This window comes from Myxine glutinosa, chromosome 12 (genome assembly GCF_964187855.1).
Source record: "Myxine glutinosa chromosome 12, kmMyxGlut1.1, whole genome shotgun sequence".
NCBI lineage: Eukaryota > Metazoa > Chordata > Myxini > Myxiniformes > Myxinidae > Myxine > Myxine glutinosa.
The window spans coordinates 103,458,890-103,484,471 of record NC_136272.1 but is presented as its reverse complement, the minus strand read 5'-3'; the positions used below and the strand labels follow the sequence as shown (position 1 = coordinate 103,484,471).

At 45.8% G+C, this 25,582-nt stretch overlaps 1 protein-coding gene across 1 annotated transcript in view; it reads right to left on the bottom strand.

Annotated features, from left to right (window-relative positions):
- The window catches only part of LNX2 (ligand of numb-protein X 2), a 65,079-nt gene extending 39,833 nt beyond the window's left edge, over window positions 1-25,246 (bottom strand). Inside the window, exons 1-3 of the mRNA XM_078766385.1 lie at window positions 24,795-25,246; window positions 13,487-13,707; window positions 12,677-12,787 (exon numbers count right to left, since the gene is read on the bottom strand). Coding sequence (XP_078622511.1) covers window positions 12,677-12,787; window positions 13,487-13,707; window positions 24,795-25,246 — 784 coding nt within the window. The remainder of the gene's footprint in view (window positions 1-12,676; window positions 12,788-13,486; window positions 13,708-24,794) is intronic.
- Window positions 25,247-25,582: the final 336 nt, after the last annotated feature.

The window sequence follows — 25,582 nt, the reverse complement described above, 5'->3', positions numbered from 1 at the left end:
ATAGAGCCACCGGCTCTATTTCTGAGCTCAACTGCCGACTGAAAGCCGCAGACCATAAAGTCTAGACGGTACACTCGCGCTAACACACAGTTAATTGCTGATGAGACTAAACGATTGCTGCGAGAGGGCATTATAGAGCCTAGTAGTTCTCCATGGAGGGCCCAGGTGCTCGTGGGGCATACGGCTAATCATCGAAAGTGCATGGTCGTGGATTATTCGCAGACTATTAATAGATTCACATAGCTTGACGCATATCCATTGCCCAAAATGGATGATATTGCTGCGGTTTTGAGATTGGCACATTGAGGTCATTAAAGGTTAAAGGGTTTCACCCCATAGTTAGTCACACAAGCAACATAAAGGCCCATTTGTAGTATAGTTATGTCTTAGTATGTGTAAGAATAGGCCATTTCCCCTCTTAGTGCCTGCGTTGTGTAAAGACATGAGAATAGGTCTTCCATTCATTTTGTGTCCCACCTCCAATTCTACCTCTATGGGCGTAATATGGGATGGGTGCAATTCTACCTCTATGGGCGTAATTGATCCCGCGCCCCATTCCGCTGACCACTAGTCGAGTAACACGAGGTAGGCCTGAGAAGGAGGAGCGTGGGGTCGGGGTGAGCGGCGTTGAGATTGGGAGCGGCGGAGGCGATGCCGGTAAGAGCCACCAGCCAATCAGAGCTCTAGCAGCATGGCGTGAGAGGGCGTGGTGAAGCGCGTCTGGTGAGTTTGAGAAGGTTCGCGGGGCGTGCCTATATAACTCGCTGCGCAAAGCCCTCAGAAGGACTTGACTTGCACCAGTGGCGCGATAGGACTTATCAGCAGGACTTGAACGGCAGTGGCGAAAGGATTAGGACTCGCAAGTGGAGAGCGTTGCAAAGGACTTGTTGGGGATACGCGCGTTGTTTGAGGACTTGCGCAGAGAGAGAGAAGAAGAGGCGTTGAACTGTACAAAGTACGCGGGCGCAGCCAGATGCACCGGTAACGGATATTGCGCTTTTCACCCACGTGAGTAAGCGCGGCCATAGCCGCAAGTGAATAACCACCAGCCACGCCAAAGTCCGCTCCCCACCATTTCGCCCCGTGATAACCCGCTCCGTTCAGACGACACGCAGTGAGCTCCTGCCTTCTCCTCCTTCCATCTACACAGGACGTTCCAGGGACTGGAGAGAGAGAGCTGCACGGAAGCCATCCCTGGACGCGCTGGTGAACATCGTCCTGCCATCTGCAATCCCCGTGTGAGTGTGTGTGTGCGAGACGGGCCCGTGTCCTTGGGTATTAAGTATAAGGCTGCTCTGTGTCCCCTTTTTCTCTACCATTGTATAGTGTAAATAAACTTTTTGCTCTGTGTCCCCTTTTTCTCTACCATTGTATCATGTAAATAAATTCTGTTCTTCCTTCCAATTCGATCGTCTTTGTGATTTCGCCATTGACTGAGCGTGGTACGAATACGATCGCTCCAATCGGGTCTAGTAAGGGATAATAGCGCGAATCACGTGTCCGCAACTGCTTGGCATCTCACCTACACATGTGGTTTGTGCGGGGCTTGTTTCCTCGCTTCCAGGGCAGCGCGAGTACTTAGGTAACAGCGAATATGGTCCTGAAACTCTATTTCGCGCTGTCCGGAAGGGACGTAATAGGTCCCGGATCGTGCCAGGTCAGTCAAAGACAAGGGGACTAATCCCCCCTTGGTAAGGGGAGAATGCCGGCAGCAGATCCGCAACAATTGGTGTCAGGAGTGGGATTTGGAACCTAAACCAAATTTTTTTGGACAGATTTGGCCAAAATTACGAGCAACCGAAATTTAGTTTTTTAATTATTACAATCCAAATTAAATTTTTGCCATGGCTAGCCAAGGCGATCGGATGCCGGTGGGGGTAGAAGATGAGGAGATAGAAGAATCGATAACCCAGGATCCACAGGAAGAATTGGGAGAAGAAGAGGCAATTGATGAAGGGCCGGCAGTAGGGGAAGAAAATGGCGGCACCTTGCACATGGCGGCGAGGGCCGAGCCCACGGTACCAGCAGTTTCGGACCTGTACGCACTCATGGCGCAATTCATGAAAGAAGTAAAGGGTGAATTGAAGGAAGCAAGGCGTAGCGGTGACATATCCACCAAAGAATTGAAAGAGGTGGGGGACAGAACAAGAAGGGAAATGAAGGACGAAATTCGGGGACTAAATGATGACATAAAAAAAATAAACGGTAAGATGGATACCCAGAGTGACAAATCCACCCGTGAATTGGAGGAGGCGAAAAATGAACTGGAAAGCAAAATGGACATCCGAAAGAACGAATTGAAAAAAATGAGGGTGGCGTTGAAAAAGGAAATGAAAGAGGCAGGGAAGGACATAAGACGCAAGTTGAGCGAAGAGGTCGCAAAGGGACGCGACGGGGTAACGCGATGTGAGGAACGCGTGGAGAGCGGGAAAAGCGATCGGCACGGTTCGAGGGGGGGTAGGAGACGTCGGAGCTTCGCCTCCTGGTGGCCGCGGTGCTCCGACCGTGGGAGGTTGGGCCATCGTGCCGGGGACCGAAAGGCTCCGCGCAGGGATGGCGCCTGGAACCTTGGCCCAACAAAACCTCCTCCCCTGAATCGAAAATGCCGGACGGACCCAACCACCAGGAGACCAACCACCCGCATGCATCGCTCGGCTTTTTGAAGCCGAGCTGTGAAAATGTATTTCCGCACCGAGAGGCTCAAGTGGAGTGGACTAATAGAGATAGTGTTGGGGAATGGTGCCCGGTGTGGAGGGATGGTCGTTTTACCATCCCTCACTTGGGGCACATGAGCAGTAGATTATGGGGTGGCAGTGAAAACTAGCCGAAGGCGGGCTAGGTTAATTGCTAGGGATTTAGAAATGACGGTAGGGATGAGATTTAAGTAGAGACATTGGTACAGGTAGAGGGGACGTAAAGAGATTAGATGGATGTTAATGACGAGGGAGTGCTTAGTGTAAGGGAAGACGGGAAAGCACAAGTATTAGGGGGAAAAGCAGCTTGTTAGATGATGCTGTGTGAATGGGAATCACTGTGTTTGTTGAGCTTGAGATTGAGGCGCAAATGAGGCATTGGTTGGGGATGACCAGAGGTGGTGTATGAGTGGTGTATTGAGGACAAGTGGATTTGTGTTGAGTGAATTGACTTGCATGGGGTGCAAGTGGAGAAAAGGTGTAAGAGCACAAGAGGTGTGCAAGAGAGCTTGGTGTGTGGAATGAATGGTGTGGAATGAGTGGTGTGGAATGCATGGTGCAAAGGAGTGAATGGGGGAAGATGGACCCCTTCACGGATACCCGGGGAGGGTAGTTTAAAGTTGGGTAGAGGGCTTAGGTAAATTGTTGGATATTGACATCTGTGGTGCAGGAAGTAGCAGGAAGTGCTTGGATGGGTGCATGAGTAAGTGGAATGGCTGGGCGTGTGGGCTTTGTTGGTGCGTATGGTTATTGGGGCACTCTGCCACTGGTAGTCTGTCGGCCAGGTGAGGACGCAGGTAGGCTCTGGGAGCCAGTCAGAGTAGTGTTCAGTGGGGCCCGAGGATCCAGGAGAAGGACCCGGGTAGCCCAATGCCAGAGGGGCATCAGAGGGTGAGAGAGCCAGGAGGGGCCTTCCCCGATTTAGGGTAGTCGCAAGGAGCAAGGTAAGCTCGGGTGGCGACTTCAGTGGCGGAGGTGCGCAGGTAGTTGGACCTGCTAGTGGGCCACATGACCCAGCCCCTAAATTGTGCAAAGGCACAGGAAGAAAAATTGGGGAGTGAGACCCAAATTCAGAGGGCACCACAGGGTGGGTCAATGGGAATTGGTTTTTAGAACCACATAGTGTAACGATGGCCAACTGAATTGGCAGGGCAAGACCCCGGGTCGTGTAACTGAGTTAATGTTATTAGAGTATAGTTAGGATGAGGAATCTCTTCGCACCATCCACATCCACTCACCAAGGGAGACGGAACTCCACACCAGGTTTTCTAAACTGTTGAATAAGTGAGACGCATCATGACGTGGAAGTGTGACATTGTGTGTAATTCCATCTCTTCCTTCTTGGGAGGGATTGGAAGACGAATTTGGTTTAGAGGAGGATATGGGAGACAAGACGTGGAGACGGATTTGTAAATTGTAAATACAGGGAAGGGCAAGGGTAGTGTAGGCTGACTTGGGGGGGGGGTATGAACGGTTAGGGACGAGCTTGCTCTGCTCGCTCTCCCGCGCCCACCATGTTGCATTGCCTCCTATTGATGTGTACCTTTGCGTCCTTTCCTTTGCTAACTGTGCTTTGTCTCTCCTCCCCACCCATGGACCCATTTTGGAGGGGAAGTGTGCAGGAACAATGAACTGTGCAGCTGCAACTGGCTACACCTGTGCGGCACCCCTGCTGCATTTTGCTGCACAACAATACACCTTATGGACCACACGTTCTGTGGCCTTGCCTTTTTGCTGAGCAGTCATTTGCTGCAAACTTACCTTGCACCTGCAGACCACTGGTTTTAAGTGGCGTCGATGTCACGCAGTCGGACCACATGAGATTGGCCCTGCTGGCAATAAAAATGGACACGGTTTGTACATTGTATTCTGGTGTGCCAGGAAAGAAGACCTTCAAGTTGTTTTTTTTATTGCACACCGAAGATGAAGCAGGAAGCAAGAAGATGCAGCCAAGCAGCAAATATGACATTTGAAAGGTGAACTTTTTGTGAAATGTGTATTGGTGCATTGGTGCATTGCTGTGTTTTCTCCCCTCCAAACTTCTCTCCACAAAAAGAACAGGTCCTGGGTTATAGAAATGTAAATAATTAGGTTTAGTGTTGAAAATAAGATGCTACCCACCGGCTTTATGTTTAGTTTCAAAACAATTCCGCAATTCGGTTAGCTGTGGGTGTGAGTCGGTTAGAGTTAGTTACACAACGCAGTAGGTGGGACATATCTAGTGTTGTAAAACTGTCACATACAGGGAGTTAGATTAAATGTTAGAGGAGAACCACATCTAAGTGTCACACATAATTTAAAAACTAGTCCCAAACCTTTCTCAAAACCGGTCGTTTCACGTGTGTGGGTTCGACTCGGGGACGAGTCTGGCAAGGGAGGGGGGCAGTGCTGCGGTTTTGAGATTGGCACATTGAGGTCATTAAAGGTTAAAGGGTTGCCCCCCATAGTTAGTCACACAAGCAACATAAAGGCCCATTTGTAGTATAGTTATGTCTTAGTATGTGTAAGAATAGGCCATTTCCCCTCTTAGTGCCTGCGTTGTGTAAAGACATGAGAATAGGTCTTCCATTCATTTTGCGTCCCACCTCCAATTCTACCTCTATGGGAGTAATATGGGATGGGTGCAATTCTACCTATATGGGCATCATTGATCCCACGCCCCATTCGGCTGACCACTAGTCGAGTAACACGAGGTAGGCCTGAGAAGGAGGAGCACGGGGTCGGGGTGAGCGGCGTTGAGATCGGGAGCGGCAGAGGCAATGACGGTAAGAGCCACCAGCCAATCAGAGCTCCAGCGGCATGGCGTGAGAGGGCGTGGTGAAGCGCGTCTGGTGAGTTCGAGAAGGTTCGCGGGGCGTGCCTATATAACTCGCTGCGCAAAGCCCTCAGAAGGACTTGACTTGCACCAGTGGCGCGATAGGACTTATCAGCAGGACTTGAACGGCGGTGGCGAAAGGATTAGGACTCGCAAGTGGAGAGCGTTGCAAAGGACTTGTTGGGGATACGCGCGTTGTTTGAGGATTTGCGCAGAGGGAGAGAGAGAGAAAAAAAGAGGCGTTGAACTGTACAAAGTACGGGGGCGCAGCCAGACGCGCCGGTAACGGATATTGCGCTTTTCACCCACGCGAGTAAGCGCGGCCATAGCCGCAAGTGAATAACCGCCAGTCACGCCAAAGTCCGCTCCCCACCATTTCGCCCCATGATAACCCGCTCCGATCAGACAACACGCGGCGAGCTCCTGCCTTCTCCTCCTTCCATCTACACGGGACGTGCTGGGGACCGGAGAGAGAGAGAGCTGCATGGAAGTCATCCCTGGACGTGCTGGTGAACATCGTCCTGCCATCTGCAATCCCCGTGTGAGTGTGTGTGTGAGACGGGCCCGTGTCCTTGGGTATTAAGTATAAGACTGTATAAGGCTACTCTGTGTCCCCATTTTCTCTACCATTGTATCGTGTAAATAAATTCTGTTCTTCCTTCCAATTCGATCGTCTGTGATTTCGCCATTGACTAAGCGTGGTACGAATACGATCGCTCCAATCGGGTCTCGTAAGGGATAATAGCGCGAATCACGTGTACGCAACCGCTTGGCGTCTCACCTACACACGTGGTTCGTGCGGGGCTTGTTCCTTTCCTCGCTTCCAGGGCAGCGCGAGTACTTAGGTAACAGCGAATTTGGTCCTGAAACCCTATTTCGCGCTGTCCGGAAGGGACGTAATAGGTCCCGGGTCGCGCCAGGTCAGTCAAAGACAAGGGGACTAATCCCCCCTTGGTAAGGGGAGAAGGCCGGCGGCAGATCCGCAACAATATGGTACATGATGTGGCTAAGTACCGCGTATTCAGCACTTTGGATTAAGAAGTGCATACCATCAGATACCCTGGTGTTGGCTTAGCGGTTAGGGTGCCGGCTTAGGATCCTGGGTTCGAATCCCTGTCGATCGCTGAATTAATGCCAGGGGGGTTGACTCAGCCTGTCATCCTTCCAAGGTCGGCAAATTGAGTACCAGCTTGCTGGGATGAATGATCACGGTGTGTACCCGGATTTAGAATAGGTACACCATATCCCTGCACATCGTAAGAGCGTGACCAAGGGTTGGCGTCAGGAAGGGCATCCGGCCATAAAAACATTGCCTCAAACAGCGAACCATGATTGTCATGGGGCCCGCAAGGCTAACCCCCGCTCTAGCGGGGAAAATGGCCTTAAAACGATCATTCATTCATTCATTCATACCATCAGATACCGATACGTGAGTCTGACAGGCCCTACACTGGGTTCGAATCTGGCCAAAGGCTCTATCAATTTCGTCGCATCCCTTTCAACGTAACAAACAGGGTAACTTGTTTTCAGCGCACCATCATTGACATTATTGCGAAAGAGCAATTGAACGACATTTTTATGTACGTTGACAATGTGACGGTTTGCGGTGTGGAATAATAAGGATATAGAGAGGCAAGTTATTGCCCACTGTTAAATTAGTATTTAAAAACCAGAATGTGCTTTCAAAGCTCGCAGTCTGAGCAAAGCAGTGGAAATGGGACCAGGACGATAGGCACCATCTGTAAATAGCTTTTGCCCTTAAATGGGAAGCCCAAGCGCAGAATGTTGACTTAGCTCGGACTGTGGATAAGAGTTAATCATTTCAGATGGAATAAGTCAGAAAGAATTGACCTTTATCGGTTGGAACAATGGCCGCCTCTCCGGCCCTATGGGATAGACATCCAGAGTCAAGCTGCATGATGAAGACCGGATGTCAGAATGGCTCCGGGGAGGCTGGGGATGACGGCGTCTTGGGCAATTTCGTGGTGACCTTAGACCTCTGGCTTATAAGATTAACGGAGACGGGGCTTATATAACGAACATCGTGCCAAGCTAGAAGAGAGAACTCCTTCGAATGGACAATGCGTCGGTTCTGTGTTTGTGCGTATATTTTCATGTATTATGTTCGTATAGTGTTGGTTCTTCTCTCGATGATTGAATAAATCTCAGTGGAACTGTGGTGACGTCTTCTTGATTCTCATCTTGAGAAAATCTCTTTATAAGAAGTTCACCCATTTCTACAACAGCGGCCACAATCAAGAAGACGATGATGCCAACTTGCACAGATTCCTGTGGGTCGCGCAACAGTACCATTTGACTTTCAACGAGGATAAATGTAAATATTCAGCCCAGACGATAGATATTCTCGGGTACACAGTGACCGGAGGTGCGATAAAACCAGATGCCGAGAGACTGCACCCTTTGCTCGACGTGGTGGCTCTGTGTGATCGTGCATCTCTGTGTCATGCCTTAGGGCTATTTGCCCATTATTCTCGGTGGGGCCAAGGCTACTCGGAGAAGATTCGTCCTCTTGTAGATTGCAAGACGTTCTCTCTAACAATGGGTGCCAAGGCCGCATTCCAGCAGCTAAAAGAAAATATAGCAGGAGCCTGTGTGACCTCCATTGACGAGACAATACCCTTCCTAGTCGAAACAGACGCCTCCGATTGCGCATCGCTGCGACACTTACCCGGGGGGGAAGGGGGGGAGCCGGTGGCATTCTTTTCACGAACCTTGAGTGACAGTGAACGTAAACACTCTGCTATCGAAAAGAAAGCGTTTGCGATCATGGAATCGATCAGGCGATGGCGTCACTTTCCTTTTGGCAAAAAGTTTCAACTCGTGACCGATCAGCAGTCTGTGGCCTTTACGTACGACAATCGGCATGCACAACACATTAAGAATTGAAAGGATATCGAGATGGCGGATATAATTGGCAGAGTATTGCTTTGACACAACCCATTACCCAGGACGCGATAACCAGGCAGCCGATGCCCTGTCTATACCTGTCTGTGCGGGCATGACATCCGACGATCTGCGGGTTATCCACGAATCTCTGTCTTCCGGGGGTAACTCGTCTCGCATTTTGTTCATTGTCGTAACCTGCCTTTCTCGGTAGATGATGTCTGACGCCTGTGCCGTTCATGTTCGGTGTGCGCTGAAGTGAAGCCTCGTTTCTATACCGTAAGCCACCGTTGGGGACTTTGATTCAAGCCGGCCGTCCATGGGAGAGACTGGGTATCGATTTTAAGGGACCTCTACCTTTGCCGGGCCCGCATCGCTACATGTTCACGGTTGTAGACGAGTACTCGCGATTTCCATTTGCGTTCCCATACCCTGACATGTCATCCACTACTGTCATCCGGTGCCTGCGTCAGCTGTTTCTACTATTCGGATATCCGGCTCTCATGCATTCTGACAGGGGGGCTGCGTTCATGTCTCAGGAGGTAAAGACCTTCCTCCTAGAGCGAGGCATCACCGCCAGCCGGACTACTCCGTAGCATCCGCAGGGGAACGGACAAGTTCGCACAGACACGATTTAATGGTATTGTCCGGAAGGCCGTGGAAATGGCTTTGAGAACACGGGGCTTGAACCCTCATCAATGGGGTTCAGTGTTACTCGAGGCCTTACATGCTATACGTACTCTCCTATGTACTACTACAAATGAAACTCCCCACAATCGAATGTTTCATTATCAAAGGCGTAGTTTGAGTGGACAATCCATGCCAGGTTGGCTATCCGAACCCGGACCCACTTTTTTGAGACGGATGGTCCGCAATCGTAAATATGAACCGCTAGTCGATCCGGTACACGTGCTGGAGGCAATTCCGGAATATGCCCATATTCGGATGGCGGATGGACGCACGGCAACCGTATCGGTTTGGCATTTAGCTCCTTGTGGCGAGGATCCATGTCCTGGTATGAGAGGAGCATGTAGCCGGGCAGGAACCGCTTAACACACCTGCGCTGTCTCCTCTTGGTCCAGTAGCGGATTCTTCTTCGCCTAGGCCCCCGCTGCATGATGGTGTCCCGATTCGTGCGGAGCCGCTGGGGCCCGGCCCTGAAGAAGATTCCCCTAGTTCGGCAGTGCCCAATGTGGTCGATTCTGAGATCAGTTCTGTCAGCTATCGTACCCGAGCCGGAAGACAGAGTCGGAAGCCGGTTCATTTGGGGTGGTAGATTGTCTGTTCTTTGCTGATGAACGATGTTATCTGTGGGATTATATGCCGTAGTATGGATTATGTTCATGCGTGCTTCGTGGAAATTTTAATTGGTGGGAGAATGTAATGAAGAATAACGGTTAAGACCCGTTGCAGCTCCCTCTCTGGCGGTGAGATAAGCAATGTGCTATAAGAGGATTGGCCTGAGCGTGTGAGGGAGCTGTCTGACTTTCTTGACGAATCCGAGCTGGTAGGTTTAAAATGACACATCTTTATATGGCTTGCTTTTTATAGGGTTTTATATGATTTCCTGCTAATATTGTGATTATGTTTTGTAGATGACGTGGAAGATCGATTTCAATAAAACTCATTATCTTGAAGGAGTTTTGTAATTGAAATCATTACAGATGGACAAACACTGTTCTCGACGGCTTTGCCCTATGGGCTACACCGTAAAAAGCAAATGCTGACGTTTTCCTGTGAGCGCAGCTTTTCAAATGCAGCACGAGAAATGGCCGCCGTGAACGGGAGACAGACAAACGCACGGATAGACATCATAGTTATGTGTACATTTTATATATATATGTATGTTTATATATATCGTAGCATCAACGGCTCTACGAACGTCGAGCACTTTGCCGCAGAAGGTTAACATCCCACGATGTACTGAACGGTTTTAACTCCTGTGAAGACGTTCTGAATTATGGCAGAATACACATGCGTGAGACCCAAGGAGAGACACGAGAACCTTATTTATTTTAAAAGCCAGCGGGTTTATTTGCCGAACCAACAACACATGATTGGGGAAGATTGAATCCGATGAAGGAATACGATTGCGGTTTTGGGAAAGAGAAAAATGGGGAAACATGTAACAAGTAATGGACAAACATGATTGTCGACAGTGAGGTAAAATAAATCTAAAGGTGCCTCACTCCAGACTGAAACACAGACAGGGAAAGGGAACAAAAACTGTGTGGCTTATCTCTCTCTCTGGTGGTAACGGAGTAGGATGGGGGTGCTGAGCAGCCACGAACAGGTGGGACTAGGAGGTGATGAGATGATGAGACAAGCAGGATGAAGAACAGGCAGCATGAACCAAGCAGGCAGGCAGACGAACAAGTTGATGTTTCCTCCCAGAACACATTTCCTCCCTCCAAAGCTCTCCTCAGACTCTCCCTGATATTCTGCCAATTATCCTCAATCCTCTCAGAACTCAGTGCGACCCCAAGCACACCAAAACCACATGATACAAGCTCCTCTCCCTTTTTTTTTTTTTCAAAAGGTTTTACACATGTATCCTTCACTTTAAATCCTCGCTATCTATCACAACGCATCACCGTTTTCTATCACAACGCACCACGCAACATAAGGTTCACGTTTATTTTTTCATTTTTTAATACAAAGTCGAGGCTTGTGTATGAGCTAACACATTAAATGCAAAAAACATAGACACATAAAACACATAATAAAGGGAGCGAGAGACAAGAGGGGGAGAGTGGGAGACAGAGGGAAGCATACAAGCACAACAAGCATACAAGAGAACAAGGACATCGAGAAATCTGTGCAAGGGAGAGGCCAGGGTGGACGAGGGGGAAGGAGGGGTACACGTTAAAAAAACAAGTGGACACTACTAGGAATTTCATGAATGGAAACAAACTAATTTCAGGAATGGAAACTTAGCCAAGCAATTATTAAGCTACATGTCCCTGCTTATTACATCAAGATTGGTTAACTACTCGTACACGGGCCATACTACTCTATACAGTTCTGTCTGTTCAAAGGAAATCTCTACTCCCACCCCCCACCCCCTCCACCCACACCCCCACACACATAACTATATATGAATAACAGTGGATGAGATATACAATGGGGTACAAAAGTACGAGTCCACTTGAATCGATGCCAAGCTTTCTGAAGTCACGATTTCGAACATGAATTTGTTATAATATTGAAGATATGCATTCATATTTATCCCAACGCTGTTTGAAAAAAAAAAAAAAAAAAAAAACGAGGAGATATTGTAATCGACTCCATCTGTCTGTGTCCGTCTGTCCATCACGCTCTCTCCTAAACGGTTGGGCATAACTTTACCAAACTTGGTGGTTATGATCACTACATGGCAAGAGGGTGCAAGAGCAGTGTCCATACCTATGCACCTGGAACATTCCCCTTGGGCGGGGTCAAAAGGTCAAATCACGAAGAATGCAATTACGAGCACATTTTTAAACATTTTAAAATGAAACTTTAAACATATCAGTCAACATATCTGAGAGAAACTTTGTATATGCAATCAACATTGAGGGACACATGAAATATGTAACGATTTTTGGATTTGACCCCAGTTCATTCTCCAGGGGGTGGGGACTTAGAATCACAGGGGTCAAAACGGGGAAAAAAAATTAAACTCCACATTTGATATTGGGATCATTCCTGGTGGAGCTTTTTGCCATCTTTCAACTTTTCTTTAGGTGGGAAGCCAGTTTTACGTGAGAGTCAACATATCTGGCTATTCTCAGAGAGCTGCCTCAATGCTGTCAAGTCTGGCATTTCACTCAATAAGATTGGCAGCCATCTCTCTTCAGGACTGGACTCTAATGTACAGTGTCCTGCAAAAGTATTTACCCCCCCCCCCCCCCCCCACCTCCCGCAAAGTTTTCACATTTTGATGCCACCTGAGCTTATTTCATGGTGCTTTCAAATCAAACTTAATACATAGAGTCTTCGCAATCTACTCCAATGTGATAAAGCTAAAAAATGCAGATAACATGTGAATAAGTTAGATTAACAGAGAAAAATCAGATGATTCTCAGTTGCATCAGTATTCAAACACTAGTGCTTCATTGTACTTTTTATTGCTCGGGGACAACCAAGCACTGAAATTAATGAAGTTTTACAACCTCCAAACTCTTCTGTTGTAGTTTCAGAAATGCAACCATTTTTGAGGTATCAAAGGAGAAGCAAACTAAATTCATAGCCTGCTGTCTGACATTTGCCAGCTTGCACGTACCATCGTCGGGCTGGTCTTCACGCCCTGTTGAGCCGTTGCTGTTTGTGTGACGCAGATAGCTCAAAGGTCTCGGGATGGGATGCTTTGCACGGGACAAGGGATGTTCGTGCCCTGTAAAAGGGGGAAGGTGTTGAGGGACATTTAATCCATATGAGTGTGGATTTTTTGCCCATTCCAGTTGACAAAAGGGATTAACGTGCAAGGCTTGGCTTCATACCCATAATACAGTTGGATAGCACCAAATCCTTCATGTTTGATGGGTCAACAGAATGAAGATGATCCATGTTTGGGTGCATTCCCCCTGAGACCGAGTTTAGTGGTCTAAGAATCCTGAAATTGTACTTTGTAATAGGTATTGAGGGTGTCATGAAAATGTCATAACTGATGTGATTCCAACGAAGTAGCAGGAGATTAATATGTATGCCAAAACATCCTTCTGTCATTATCCAGAATTTGTTTTCTGAGAATGATGTTTTGTCTCAGAATTCCATGCTGGCACTCAGAGGATACTGAGATGCCAGCCCCTTCCCAGCAGTGTTTGTGGTAAGACCTGGTCGTAAATTTTCCTAAAAAACTTTCTTTTTGAATAGCTTAGAAGTCAAATGTCAGCAGCAGTTATGAGGTGCTTTTAATAGTTTTACTCTTTCCTCCTTCCAGGAAGAGCTTTTTGGTTCATTAACTTGATGTAATGCTTGATTGACTCGTAATGGTTTCTTCCGAGAACCGACCATATGACCTCCAAACATCAACACAATGTTATTTCTTGGCCACCATAAGTTGAAGGATTTAAAAAAAAAAAGATTGGTTTACCCTCTTCATCGGCGCTTTCCTCATACGCTGGGTTATCCAAGCCGTTCTCATTATGCAGGGTGGAGTGAAGTTCACCCCCCACTCCTACATTGATGGGGTGATCAGGCCAGGTGGTGGTGCGGCGGTACAATGGAGAGGTGACAATGAGGGCAGGACCGTGATAGCTTGCCCGCCTCCTTTCACAGTCTTCGGCCAAACGCGCACGGTCCATACCTATGCACCTGGAACACGACCTTCGGTCTGTTTATTGTTTCACACTTTACATTCTACACCGCACAAAACCTTCAATTCAGTCATTCCACATCTCTTATGTGACGGCAGATATTGACATTTTGGTATTGTCTGTATCCACATCAGAGAGGCGCAGTTGTAAGAAAATTGATAGTCATCATTAAGCCACCTTCGAGTGGGCCCTTGAAGGCAAGTATTTTTGTCTGGATTTAAGGAGACATTTGAAAAATCTTGATTGAAGGAGGGATTTTAAAATCTGTATTTAAGGAGATATTTATTATGTCCATATTTAGACTGAAGCAGGAATGTATTTGTAATATGGATTGAAGGAGTCATATTATGTCCATATATAAATTGAAGGGGGCATATTATGTCCATATTTAGATTGAAGGAGTCATATTATGTCCATATTTAGATTGAAGGAGACATATTTGTCCATATTTAGAATGAAGGACACATATAATGTTCATATTTAGATTGAGGGACACATTTTAAAATCTAGATTGAAGGAGGCATATTTTGTCCATATTTAGAATGAAGGAGATATACAGTCGTGGCCATAAATATTGGCACCCTTGCACTTTTTTCAAACAACTCACAATTTTCTCTAAACAAGTTGAAATTGACAAAAGTATTTGTCTCCCCAATTCTTAATTTCACTGTTAATATTACAGAACCTTTGTTTTGGTTTCAGAACTTAATATAACCTTTTAAATGAGAAAATAAAAACAAATGGCATTGACAAAATTATTGACACCCTAGACTTAATATTTGATATCACAGCCTTTGGACAAAATAACTGCAGTCAAGCACTTCCTCTAGCCATGTATGAGCTTCCTTCACCTGTCTGCTGGCAGTTTCACCCACTCTTCTTGTGAAAACTGCTCCGGTTCTCCCAGATTTGAAGGGTTCCATCACCCAACTGCTGTTTTCAGATTTTCCCACAGGTGTTCAATGGGATTTAGATCTGGACTCATTGCCGGCCACTTCAGAACAGTCCTGCGTTTTTTTTCTTGAACCATTCCTGGGTGCTTTTTGAAGTGTGTTTGGGTCATTGTCCTGCTGCAAGACCCATGACCTTCGACGCAGACCTACCTTTCTGACACTGGCTTGAACATTGTGCTCCAAAATGCCTTGGTAATCTCCTGATTTCATGATACAATGCACACATTCAAGGCACCCAGTGCCAGAGGCTGCACAGCAACCATAAAACATCACTGAACTTCCTCCATGTTCGACTGTAGGGAAGGTGTTCTTTTCTTTGAAGGCTTCATTTTGTTTTCTGTAAACATAGAGATTATGTGCTTTACCAAAAAGCTCTAATTTGGTCTCATCTATCCACAGGACATTCTCCCAGAAGGATTTTGGCTTGTTCACGTGTGTTTTGGGAAACTCCAGTGGGGCTTTTTCATGTCTCTCTCTCAGCAGCGGGGTCCTCCTGGGTCTCCTACCATATAACCCCCTTTCATTGAGTTGGCGAGGGATGGTGTGAGTTGAAACTGTCGTACCTTGTGTCTGAAGGTCAGCTTGAATCTGTTTGGCACTTGATTGAGGTGTTTTCTCCCCCATTCGAACAATCCTTCGCTGCAACCTTCGATCAAGTCTTCTATTGCGGCCACGTCCAGGGAGGTTGGCTACAGTGCGATGGGCCCTTAAACTTCCTGATAACATTGCGTAACAGACCAAGCTTTTGGGTCTCACTATCTGCCATGATCTTTCCTGGGAAAACCACATTTCAAATCTGGCCTCCAAAGCCAGTCGCCGACTGGGCATCCTCCGTCGTGCGAAGTCCTTCCTTGGCACACCTGAGCTCCTCACCACATACAAGGCTTTCATCTGCAGCTTAATGGAATACTGCTCTCCCCTCTGGGCTGGTGCTCCTGCCTCACACCTAGCTCGTCTTCACGCTGTTGAAACCAAAGCTTTCAGAATCATTGGAATCTCCCGCGATGAAGCTAACTCCAAGGGCCTTTCACTCACTCACCGCAGGCAGGTTGGTGGTCTTTCCGTCTTCTACCGACTCCTCTCTGGCCTTTCCCCCCCCCCCCCCCCCCAGCTCTCTCTGGGCTCTGTCCCCCAAATATTCCTACAGGTCGCACAAGATCTGCCTGCAACCCTCTTATGGTTAAACTGCCAAAATCAAGACTCTCTGCTCACCTTCACTCCATCATTCCTCTTTTCTCCCGCCTCTGGAACAAACTCCCTCACTCTCTTCAATCCCACTCCACCCTCCAGGTCTTTAAAACAGCTGTTCACCACCATCTCTTATCTTCCCCCATCCAAAACCTTGATCTTTTCTACCCCCGCTAATTTCACCCCCAATCCACACCCCAAATTTCACCCCTTCCCATGCCTCCTCCTCCCAAGCCCTCTCCCTCCCACACATCTCCCTGCCCTCAAATGTTATGTTTGTGTGCTTCCCCTTCTCTCCCCATCTTGTCTTCCGCTCCCTCTTTTTATATATCTTGTTTGTCTGGTTGATTTGTTTGTGAAATAAATGTTAGTTCTTTCACGAGCCTCGATTCAGTATACAAAAAAAAAACAGTGGACACAGGAACATCAAGGTCTCTGGAGATGGACTTGTGGCCTTTAGATTGTCCATGCTTGGCTACAATCTTGTGTCTGACCTCCTCAGACAATTCTCTGGTTTTCTTTCTTTTCTCCATGCTCATTGCGGTGCAATCATCGCGGTGCAATCATTGCGGTCACATAGTGTGGCGCCATATTGGATTGAAGGAAAATATTAAATAATTATATCTCTGAAACCGCTTACCCTATCGATGCAAATTTTCACAAATATCATCTAGCACCATTATTGCATATAGTTTGAAAATGATGATGCCGTAGGTCACATGGTTTGGCAGCCATCTTGGATAGAAAAACCTACCTTATCCAATAAACACGAAACTTCACAAATGTGATCTCCCCTACCCATGCATATGCAGAGTGTACATTTTTAAAGGTCATATGCCATGTGGTGTGGCAGCCATATTAGCTTGAAAGCCAATATTACAAAAAAAAAATCCCTTCTCTGAAACTGCTTCACCGATCGATGTGAAACCTGTCATGACTGGTGAAAATGTGGTAATTGAAAACAGCTGAAGGGATTTAAATCAAAGTTGTTTATTTTTAGGACAGTGAACGAGGGCATCTACCCGTTGTTGGGACTATGCGGAGGCATATTGGCGACAGTCACATTGCTCTAGTTATCCATGCATTTAAATCTCTTGAAGTGTAAATAAAAGTCAAAAATTAATCTGAAAAAAAACCAGCAAGGTAAGAATATATGCTTCCAGTATTTGCAAATTACATCTGAGCATCATCTGCACAGTCCAAATGTAAACGAGTTGAATACATTCAGGTCTTGTGTGGTGTTAAGATCTGGGCGTAATTGAGTCATTTTGCTCTTCCATGAGCATTGACTTCATACAAGATAAAAAATGTTGATCAGTCAGTAGTGCAGATTATGCCAAATTGAAATTTTTAATTTGACATTGCATATGTTTGTGAAGATATTTCCCTAGCCACACTGTAGATTTGTGTGTGTGTGTGTGTGTGTGTGTGTGTGTGTGTGTGTGTGTGTGTGTGTGTGTGTGTGTGTGTGTGTGTGTGTGTGTGTGTGTGTGTGTGTGTGTGTGTGTGTGTGTGTACACATCTGTCTACATCTGCAGTGGCCTGCACAAGTATTCACCCCCTACTAATAATGCCACATTTAGATGAATTACGAATTATGTAGAAACAATTCTTCCAAATGAAGTCTTTTATTCCTAACTGAAGGGATGTTATAGTTGAAGATGGTTACATGTTAGGAATACCTGCAAAAGCATGGTATTCCTGACATGTAACCTAAGCACTCGGTGGAAGCACCTTTTGCAGCAATGACTGTGATGAGTCTTTTTGGTAGGTCTCTACCAGCTTTGCAAGGTAACATGGTGAAATCTTTGCCCATTCTTCACGTGAAAATTGCTCTAGTTCTGCCAAGTTTGATGGGGATCGGCGATGGACTGCAATCTTCAAGTCTTGCTATAAATGTTCAATTGGGTTAAAGTCAGGACTTTGACTGGACCACTCAAAAACATTTATTTTTCTTATTTTTCAGCGACAAGAATGTGGCTTTAACTTTGTGCTTCGGATCATTGTCCTGCTGAAATGTTAATCTCCTACCCAGTTTCATATTCATGGCAGACTCAAGCAGTTTTTCATCACGGATTCTCCTGTACTTTGCACCATCCATTGTCCCTTTTATCCTGACAAGCTTTCCAGTCCCTGCTGATGAAAAGCAGCCCCTTAACATGATGCTGCCACCATCATCCTTGACAGTAAGGATAGTGTTGACTGGGTGATGTACAGTGGTAGGCTTGCACCAGATGTAATGCTTTGAATGTAAACCCAAAAGTTCAATTTTTGTCTCCTCTGACCACAAAACATTTCTCCACATGCCTGCAGTATCATTTCAAAACCTTTTCACAAACCCCATATGGGTTTTTAGATGTCTTTTTCAGTAATTGCTTCTTTCTTTCCAGCTGTCCATAGAAGCCAGCTCTGTGAAGGGAACGGGATATGTTGATTGATGAACACTGACCCGATATTGGACATAGAGCCTTGCAGATCTTTCAAAGTCATTGTTGGATTTCCAGTGACATCCTGAACCAGTTTCCTGCTTGCCCGGCTGCTTAGAATCGGTAGAGTCTTGGTGTTATGATGCGTCTTCCACTTCTTAATGATGGATTTCACCGTACTCAAAGGGATAATGAGTGACTTTTAAATATTCTTATAACCCTCTCCTGAACGGTGCTTCTCCACCACTTTATGTCTGACTTCTTTTGCAAGCTTCTTGGTCTTCATGTTTGCCTTGTTGGTTAAACAAGTGACTTGTACCTTAAAACTCCTTAGATAAGTGGGGGAGCTTAATTTAAAGTTAAGCCACTGATTATATACAGATGTAACCCATTACACTTATTTTGTAACCTCGTCAAACAAATATTTTGCTCCTGAAGTACCCCTCCTCCATCCCTTCTCGCATTTCAAATGGCACCACAACCAACTCTGCCCATGAGAAGGCGAATGCTTCTATTCTGTATTTGCTTCAAAATCTTTCATCCCCCTCCCCTTTCTCTCTCTCTCTCTCCCTCTCTCTGTACCCACCCTTCCCAGTCGGACCGTACCCTAAATGCTGCTGAATTCTGTATTTTGCACCTGAGAAGGTGGAAAGGTTTCTAGCAACCCTCGACTCTGACTATGCAACTGGACTGGAAGACATCAGCTTGTGTGTCCTATAAATCTGCTCTGCTGCTCTTGCACTTTCCCTATCTGCCCTTTTCACCCTATCATTTACCTGAGGTCACCTTCCATGTGCTTAGATGTCAGCCAACATCACAGCATTACATAATAAAAAGGTCCAAAAACTGATCCCCTCAACTACAGAACAATTGGTTTACTTCCAATCATCAGCAAGGTCACTGAATCCATCATCTCAGTTGACATAAATCATTCCTTTTCTCCAACAGCCTCATCTTAGGTCATCAATTTGGACTCAGACCTGGTCACTCTATCTTGGATATGCTGCATTTACTTTCCCAACAATGGATGGAGACCCTCATTATCAGTCATGAGATCAAGGCCGCATCTTTGTACATGTCTTGTCCTGTTGATACAGTCTTGCATCCTGCCATGCTCTCAAAACTGTCTGCCTGTGGAATCAAAGGCCAATTCCACTCTTGGATTACTGAATTTCTACACTATCGTAGCCAACGTGTGATTCAACAGAAGCCTTTCTTCTCCTCTTCCTGTCAAGGCTGGAGTACCCCAAGGCAGTGTTCTCAGCCCCATCCTATGCCTAATCTTCACCAATGTTCTCACTGACTCTGGTAAATCCTCTTTAACTCTTTGCTGATGACTCTACTCTCTGCCGTGAGCTAACGTAATCACATTTTATATGAAATTTTTAGCTTTATCACTTTGGAGTAGTTTATGAAGACTCTACATATGTTAAGTTTGATTTGAAAGCATCATGAAATAAGCTCAGGTGGCATCAAAATGTGAAAACATTGGTGGGGTGTGGGGGGGGGGGGGGAGGGGCGGTGAATAGTTTTGCAGGCCACTGTCTATTTTTGCTTTAAAAATGCTTTTCTTTGCATCCACTTATCTGAGCCATGCGACACTTTAAACATAGGAGGGACTCCCCATGGAGAATATTTTATTGATAACTCTGACGTCATAGGTCACATGGTATGGCAGGCAAATTGGATAAAAATTTTGGATTGCCAAAATTGGATCAAAAACCACTCAATTAAAAATATGGACATACACTACATGACCAAAAGTATGTGGACACCCCTTCTAATTAGTGGATTCGGCTGTTTCAGCCACACCCATTGCTGACAGGTATATATAATCAAGCACACCGTCATGCAATCTCCATAGACAAACATTGGCAGTAGAATGGCCCATGCTGAAGATCTCAGTGACTTTCAACGTGGCACCGTCATAGGATGCCACCTTTTCAACAAGTCAGTTCATCAAAGTTCTGCCCTGCTAGAGCTCCCCCGGTGAACTGTAAGTGCTGTTATTGTGAAGTGGAAACGTCTAGGTGCAACAAGAGCTCAGCCTCAAAGTGGTAGGCCACACAAGCTCACAGAACAGGACCGCCGAGTGCTGAAGCACGTAGCGCGTAAAAATTGTCTGTCCTCGATTGCAACACTCACTACTGAGGTCCAAACTGCCTCTGGACGCAACATCAGCACAACAACTGTTCGTCGGGAGCTTCATGAAATGGGTTTCCATGGCTGAGCAGCCGCACACAAGCCTATGTTCACCATGCACAATGCCAAGCTTCAGCTGGAGTGGTGTAAAGCTAGCCGACATTGGACTCTGGAGCAGTGGAAACACGTTCTCTGGAGTGATGAATCACACTTCACCATCTGGCAGTCCGATGGACTAATCTGGTTTTGGCGGATGCCAGGAGAACGCTACCTGCCCGAATGCATAGTGCCAACTGTAAAGTTTTGTGGTGGCAGAATAATGGTCTGGGGCTGTTTTTCATGGTTTGGGCTTGGCCCCTTAGTTCCAGTGAAGGGAAATCTTAATGCTACAGCATACAATGACATTCTAGAGTCTAGACGATTGTGTGCCTCCAACTTTGTGACAACAGTTTGGGGAAGACCTTTTCCTGTTTCAGCATGACAATGGCCCTGTGCACAAAGCGAAGTCCATACAGAAATATTTTGTCGAGATCAGTGTGGAAGAACTTGACTGACCCTGACCTCAACCCCATCAAACACCTTTGGGATGAATTGGAACGCCGACTGTGAGCCAGGCCCAATCACCCAACATCAGTGCCCGACCTTACGAATGCTCTTGTGGCTGAATGGAAGCAAATCCCCGCAGCAATGTTCCAACATCTAGTGGAAAGCCTTTCCAGAAGAGTGGAGGCTGTTGTAGCAGCAAATGGGGGGACATAGCTCCATAGTAATGTCCATGATTTTGGAATGAGATGTTCAATGTTCGGGTGTCCACATACTTTTGGTCATGTGGTGTATGTATTCAACTCCCCCGTTGTCACACTATATATTTAATAGAATAGAAAGTGTGATAACGATTACATCATCAGTGAAGTGGTATTCCAGCCATAATTGGTTGAATCAAAATCGAAAAATCTGAAAAATGTGAAAATCTGAAACTTCATATACAGACTTGGCATTTAATATGGAATAATTTTTTTTTCTTGACTTGGGTTTACTTTCTTAACTCAGTATATCAATCTGGTGAGTTTCTTTTACACTTTGGTGATTTATTTGTTAAAAGAACCATGTCACTGATTGTCTGTCGCAGCAAGAATTCAACAACAGGATTATATCACAGGTGGCGTGGCAAAATGTACGGACAGGTATATTTGACGATTAGCTTCACAATCGGGTATACAAGGGTTGTTGCGTTCTGTATTAGTGGAAAACAACTGCTGCACGTCTCCAAAAGTTATTGCCGCTTCCTCTGGAGATGGTCCGTCAACTCGACAATGCTGTTTGTCATGGAGTGGTGGCTTTACGAAATTACAGGCATGAAACAGCGTGCTATTGCTCAGCAGTATGGCATCACTCAAGGTCAGGTGTCAAAGATCCTGAAACGAAATGCTCAGAGGGGTGTCCCTACTCCAATACCGAGGCCAGGACGTCCCCGCAGAACCACAAGGAGGGATGATCGCCAGCTGCACCGGTTAGTCCGCGATGGCCGTACCAAGTCAGCTAATCGGCTTAGGGCTGAGTGGCAGCAACTGACAAATGTGCCTGTATCCAGAAGGCTAGTCAACCAACGACTGGTTCAAGCAGGCTATCATGCCAGGCGTCCCCTGAGAAAGCCACGGCTGACCAGACAACACCACCAGCACCGATTGCAGTGGGCCAGAGAGCACCGTCAATGGCAGCCAGGACACTGGAATCACGTGATCTTCACTGACGAGTCTAGATTTCTGGTCTATCGTCAAGATGGCCGCGTCCGAGTGCACAGACAAGTGCATCAAGCCTACAACAAAGATTGTATCGTGCCAAGAGTCCAAGCTGGAGGTGGTGGGGTGACCGTTTGGGCTGCTTTTCATGCAGGGGGCAAAACTGACCTGGTTTTTCTGAATGGAAACCTGAACCAGTTCAAGTACAGGGCCATTCTGGAAGAAACATTGCTTCCATTTGCTCGTGCAGCCTTTCGAGGAAACTTTTTCTTTCAAGATGACAATGCATGGCCTCATCGTGCTCACATGATCCAACACTTTCTTGCTGACCATGGTGTAGAGCATATGGAGTGGCCTGCCATGTCCCCGGATATGAATCCGATAGAGAACTTGTGGGCAGAATTAACTCGTCAAATCGACCACTTGGACCAGCAGCCGACCTCAGTGCTTGAATTGCAGCAGGCTATTGTCACTGCATGGCAAGCGATTCCTGTCCAAACCTTGGCAAATCTCGTGAACAGCATGCCTCCACGTGTACGTGCTCTCCTGAATGCTCGTGGGGGTTACACGAAGTACTGAACTGTAATTTTACTGTCCGTAATCCCAGTCGTAATTTAACTTTTGTTTTTGTTTAAAAAATTTTTGGCTAATGTGCAAAATAAAGAGATACTTCTGGAAAACGTACAGAAGTTTAACACAGTACTGTCCATGAATTGAGTTCGATATCAGTTTACATCATTTTCAGGGCTCAATTTATTTGTTTCGAAATGTCAAATGTGGTTTTTGTTTCTTTTAAAGGTCACATTAACAAAATCTAGAATAATTTCAACATAATTCCAATGAACTTTTGGTTCTAAGACATCTTGAAAAGTAAGTTCACCCCCACAAAAAAAATATTCCATATTACATGCCAAGTCTGTATATCTAATCTGCGACCCAATGTTAGTGATGAATTAAATTTATGATGTCATCAGTCACGTGATCTGGTGGCCATATTGGAATGCAAATAAAAACGTTTTTTTAAATGTTCTTCTTCAGAACCGCTTAAGTTAACAGATCGATGCGAACCTTCATATATATGATCAAGTAGAGAAGGGGAATATAGTTTGAATTTTTTTTCATATTCCCATTGACACAATTTAGCCTTAATGTGCACAAAAGTGGTTGTTAGATATCCTAATAATCAATAAAGCTTCGGATAATGTAATGTATGTGACATAATAAGGTGCATGGATGATATAGTTATTTGGGCCATAACAGTAGCGTGTTCAGTTAATGATGGTATTTTTCTTCAGAATGAGCGTGGGAGGCGAGACTATGTGCTCTACGAGTGCCATTCTAGTTCTCTTGGTTTCTGAAGCCTTGCAACCTTTAGATATTTACTTTTGGGTACTCGACAAGTTCCTGCATTGTGTACTATTGTTAGAAATTATAATGTGTGCACTCCGTCACCCTTATAATGAAAACCCCTCTGCCCACATTACCAACAATTCCAGTTACTTTTCTTCATCCTTGGATGATGCACTGGGAGAGCAAAGCGATGTTTGGGGTAGTGCGTACACAGATTTAACGTCTCATGGCAAGCCTTGATTTATTTTTTGCACTCTACTATCAGTTCCTGTGATTAGTCTGAGAACTTCATCTAGTGGATAATTGTGGCTGTTTCAGGGAGTTTGCCCTCCTAGTGGTTCAATAATGGAATGGATGATGTGTGGAGATCTAAATGCTAGCCATTTTCTGCGACCTATGTAGTTGTACATGGAATCATTCCCTCCTTTTCATCTCCAAAGACATATTCGGCCATTAAATTAAGATTAACAGACTTTGGAGCCATCTACAAATTATGTACATAATATGAAGGTGTGGGAGTCGTGGGGAGGGGTTGATAAAGTTAGGAGAACAAAAGTCATGGAAGGGAAGGCAAGCAAATGGGCAATTCCACGGTTACTCACATTACATATATATACGTAGATGCATTAATGTAATGTATTGTAATGTGAGTAACCGTGGAATTGCCCAAATGGATAATACACAAGTATACTGCATATGCGACAGGGAAGAATATCAACTTTTCAACAAAATATTTGCATATACAATATGTCGATGGCCCTTTTATGGAGATGGATTGTGTAAATCTGTTTATTACTTCGTCATGCACAGGTGTCATGAAGATTGCTATGATTTGTGATGCAAGGTAAACTTCAAAAGGTCATTAAGGTTGATATTGCTGCCACAAGTTAAAAGGTACAAAAGCAGTCAAATCCCTAGATGTTTGTAACTTATGATCTTGAGTGGAATGAGTATCGTTATGTCATACACAGGGTCATCAGCTTTGAACGCAAATAATGCTGGTTCATCAGCTTGAAATAGGTTTGAGGTGACTCAGTGCATATTGTGTGACATAAAGCATGAAGAAATTGTAAAAAGAATTGGCGAGGATAAAACGTGTAATATAAATAAATAAATAAATAAAAATGCAGTAATCCTTCATGATCAACTAATGGCAATCAATGAAAGTATTAAATTTGAAGCCAATCCAAGAAAAAATAAATTGTACTTTCTCTTCCATCCTGCATGACCATCATAAGGTGTTCAATGCATTGAAATGTGTGCGAGGGATAGAACCAAATATCTCACCTGTGCCTTAGGTGGTCAGCCAGATCACCGCGAGGCAAGCCAACACGACCACACTCGCATGAAAAGGGGCAGGCTACAGAGAGCTTATCAAGGAGACGCCGTACCAACAGGCTAGCTGGTCTGCAGGCCTCAGGCCTCAACGGCCTACGATCGAGTGGGCAGAAAGCGGCGCCACCTGAAGAGGTCAAAAACCCCCGCAGGCAACGAGCGCAGTATGTGTGTCCACATGGCGTGTCGGTGGGAGCTACGAGCGGCTGGAGGCAGATTTGACAGGTCAAGTCATCATCGACGTCTTGGCGGTACTCATAGGTATGGCTTTCGACTGGGCTGTGCCGCTGACCACAGTCTGGGCATTGCATGCAAGTTGAGGTTGTTGAAGGGATTGGAGAAGTGACCAAGATGGGCGAAGCTTCGTTGGCACCAACACTTTCGCTGCGAGACAGTGAAATCATTGTTGCGATGGGCGCTCGTCGTCATTGAACCCACTGTCGTTTAGTGTGACTTTGTGGAATTGTAGATTTTTCTTTTGGATTCCATTTCTGAAAATACATGAACAAAATTAAGCGAATGACCATTCTCCAATCATCATCATCATTGTTATATCCACCACCGAAGATGGATGTGGTCATATTTTCACCTCGATCTGTCTGTCTGGTTAAATACAGTGAGCAGAATATCTGAAAAAAAGTAATGCAGTGAGCAGAATATCTGAAAAAAAGCTAGACATATTCGGACGAAATATGGTGGACAGGTTGGGTGTGTCACGAGGATGAATTCAATAGATTTTG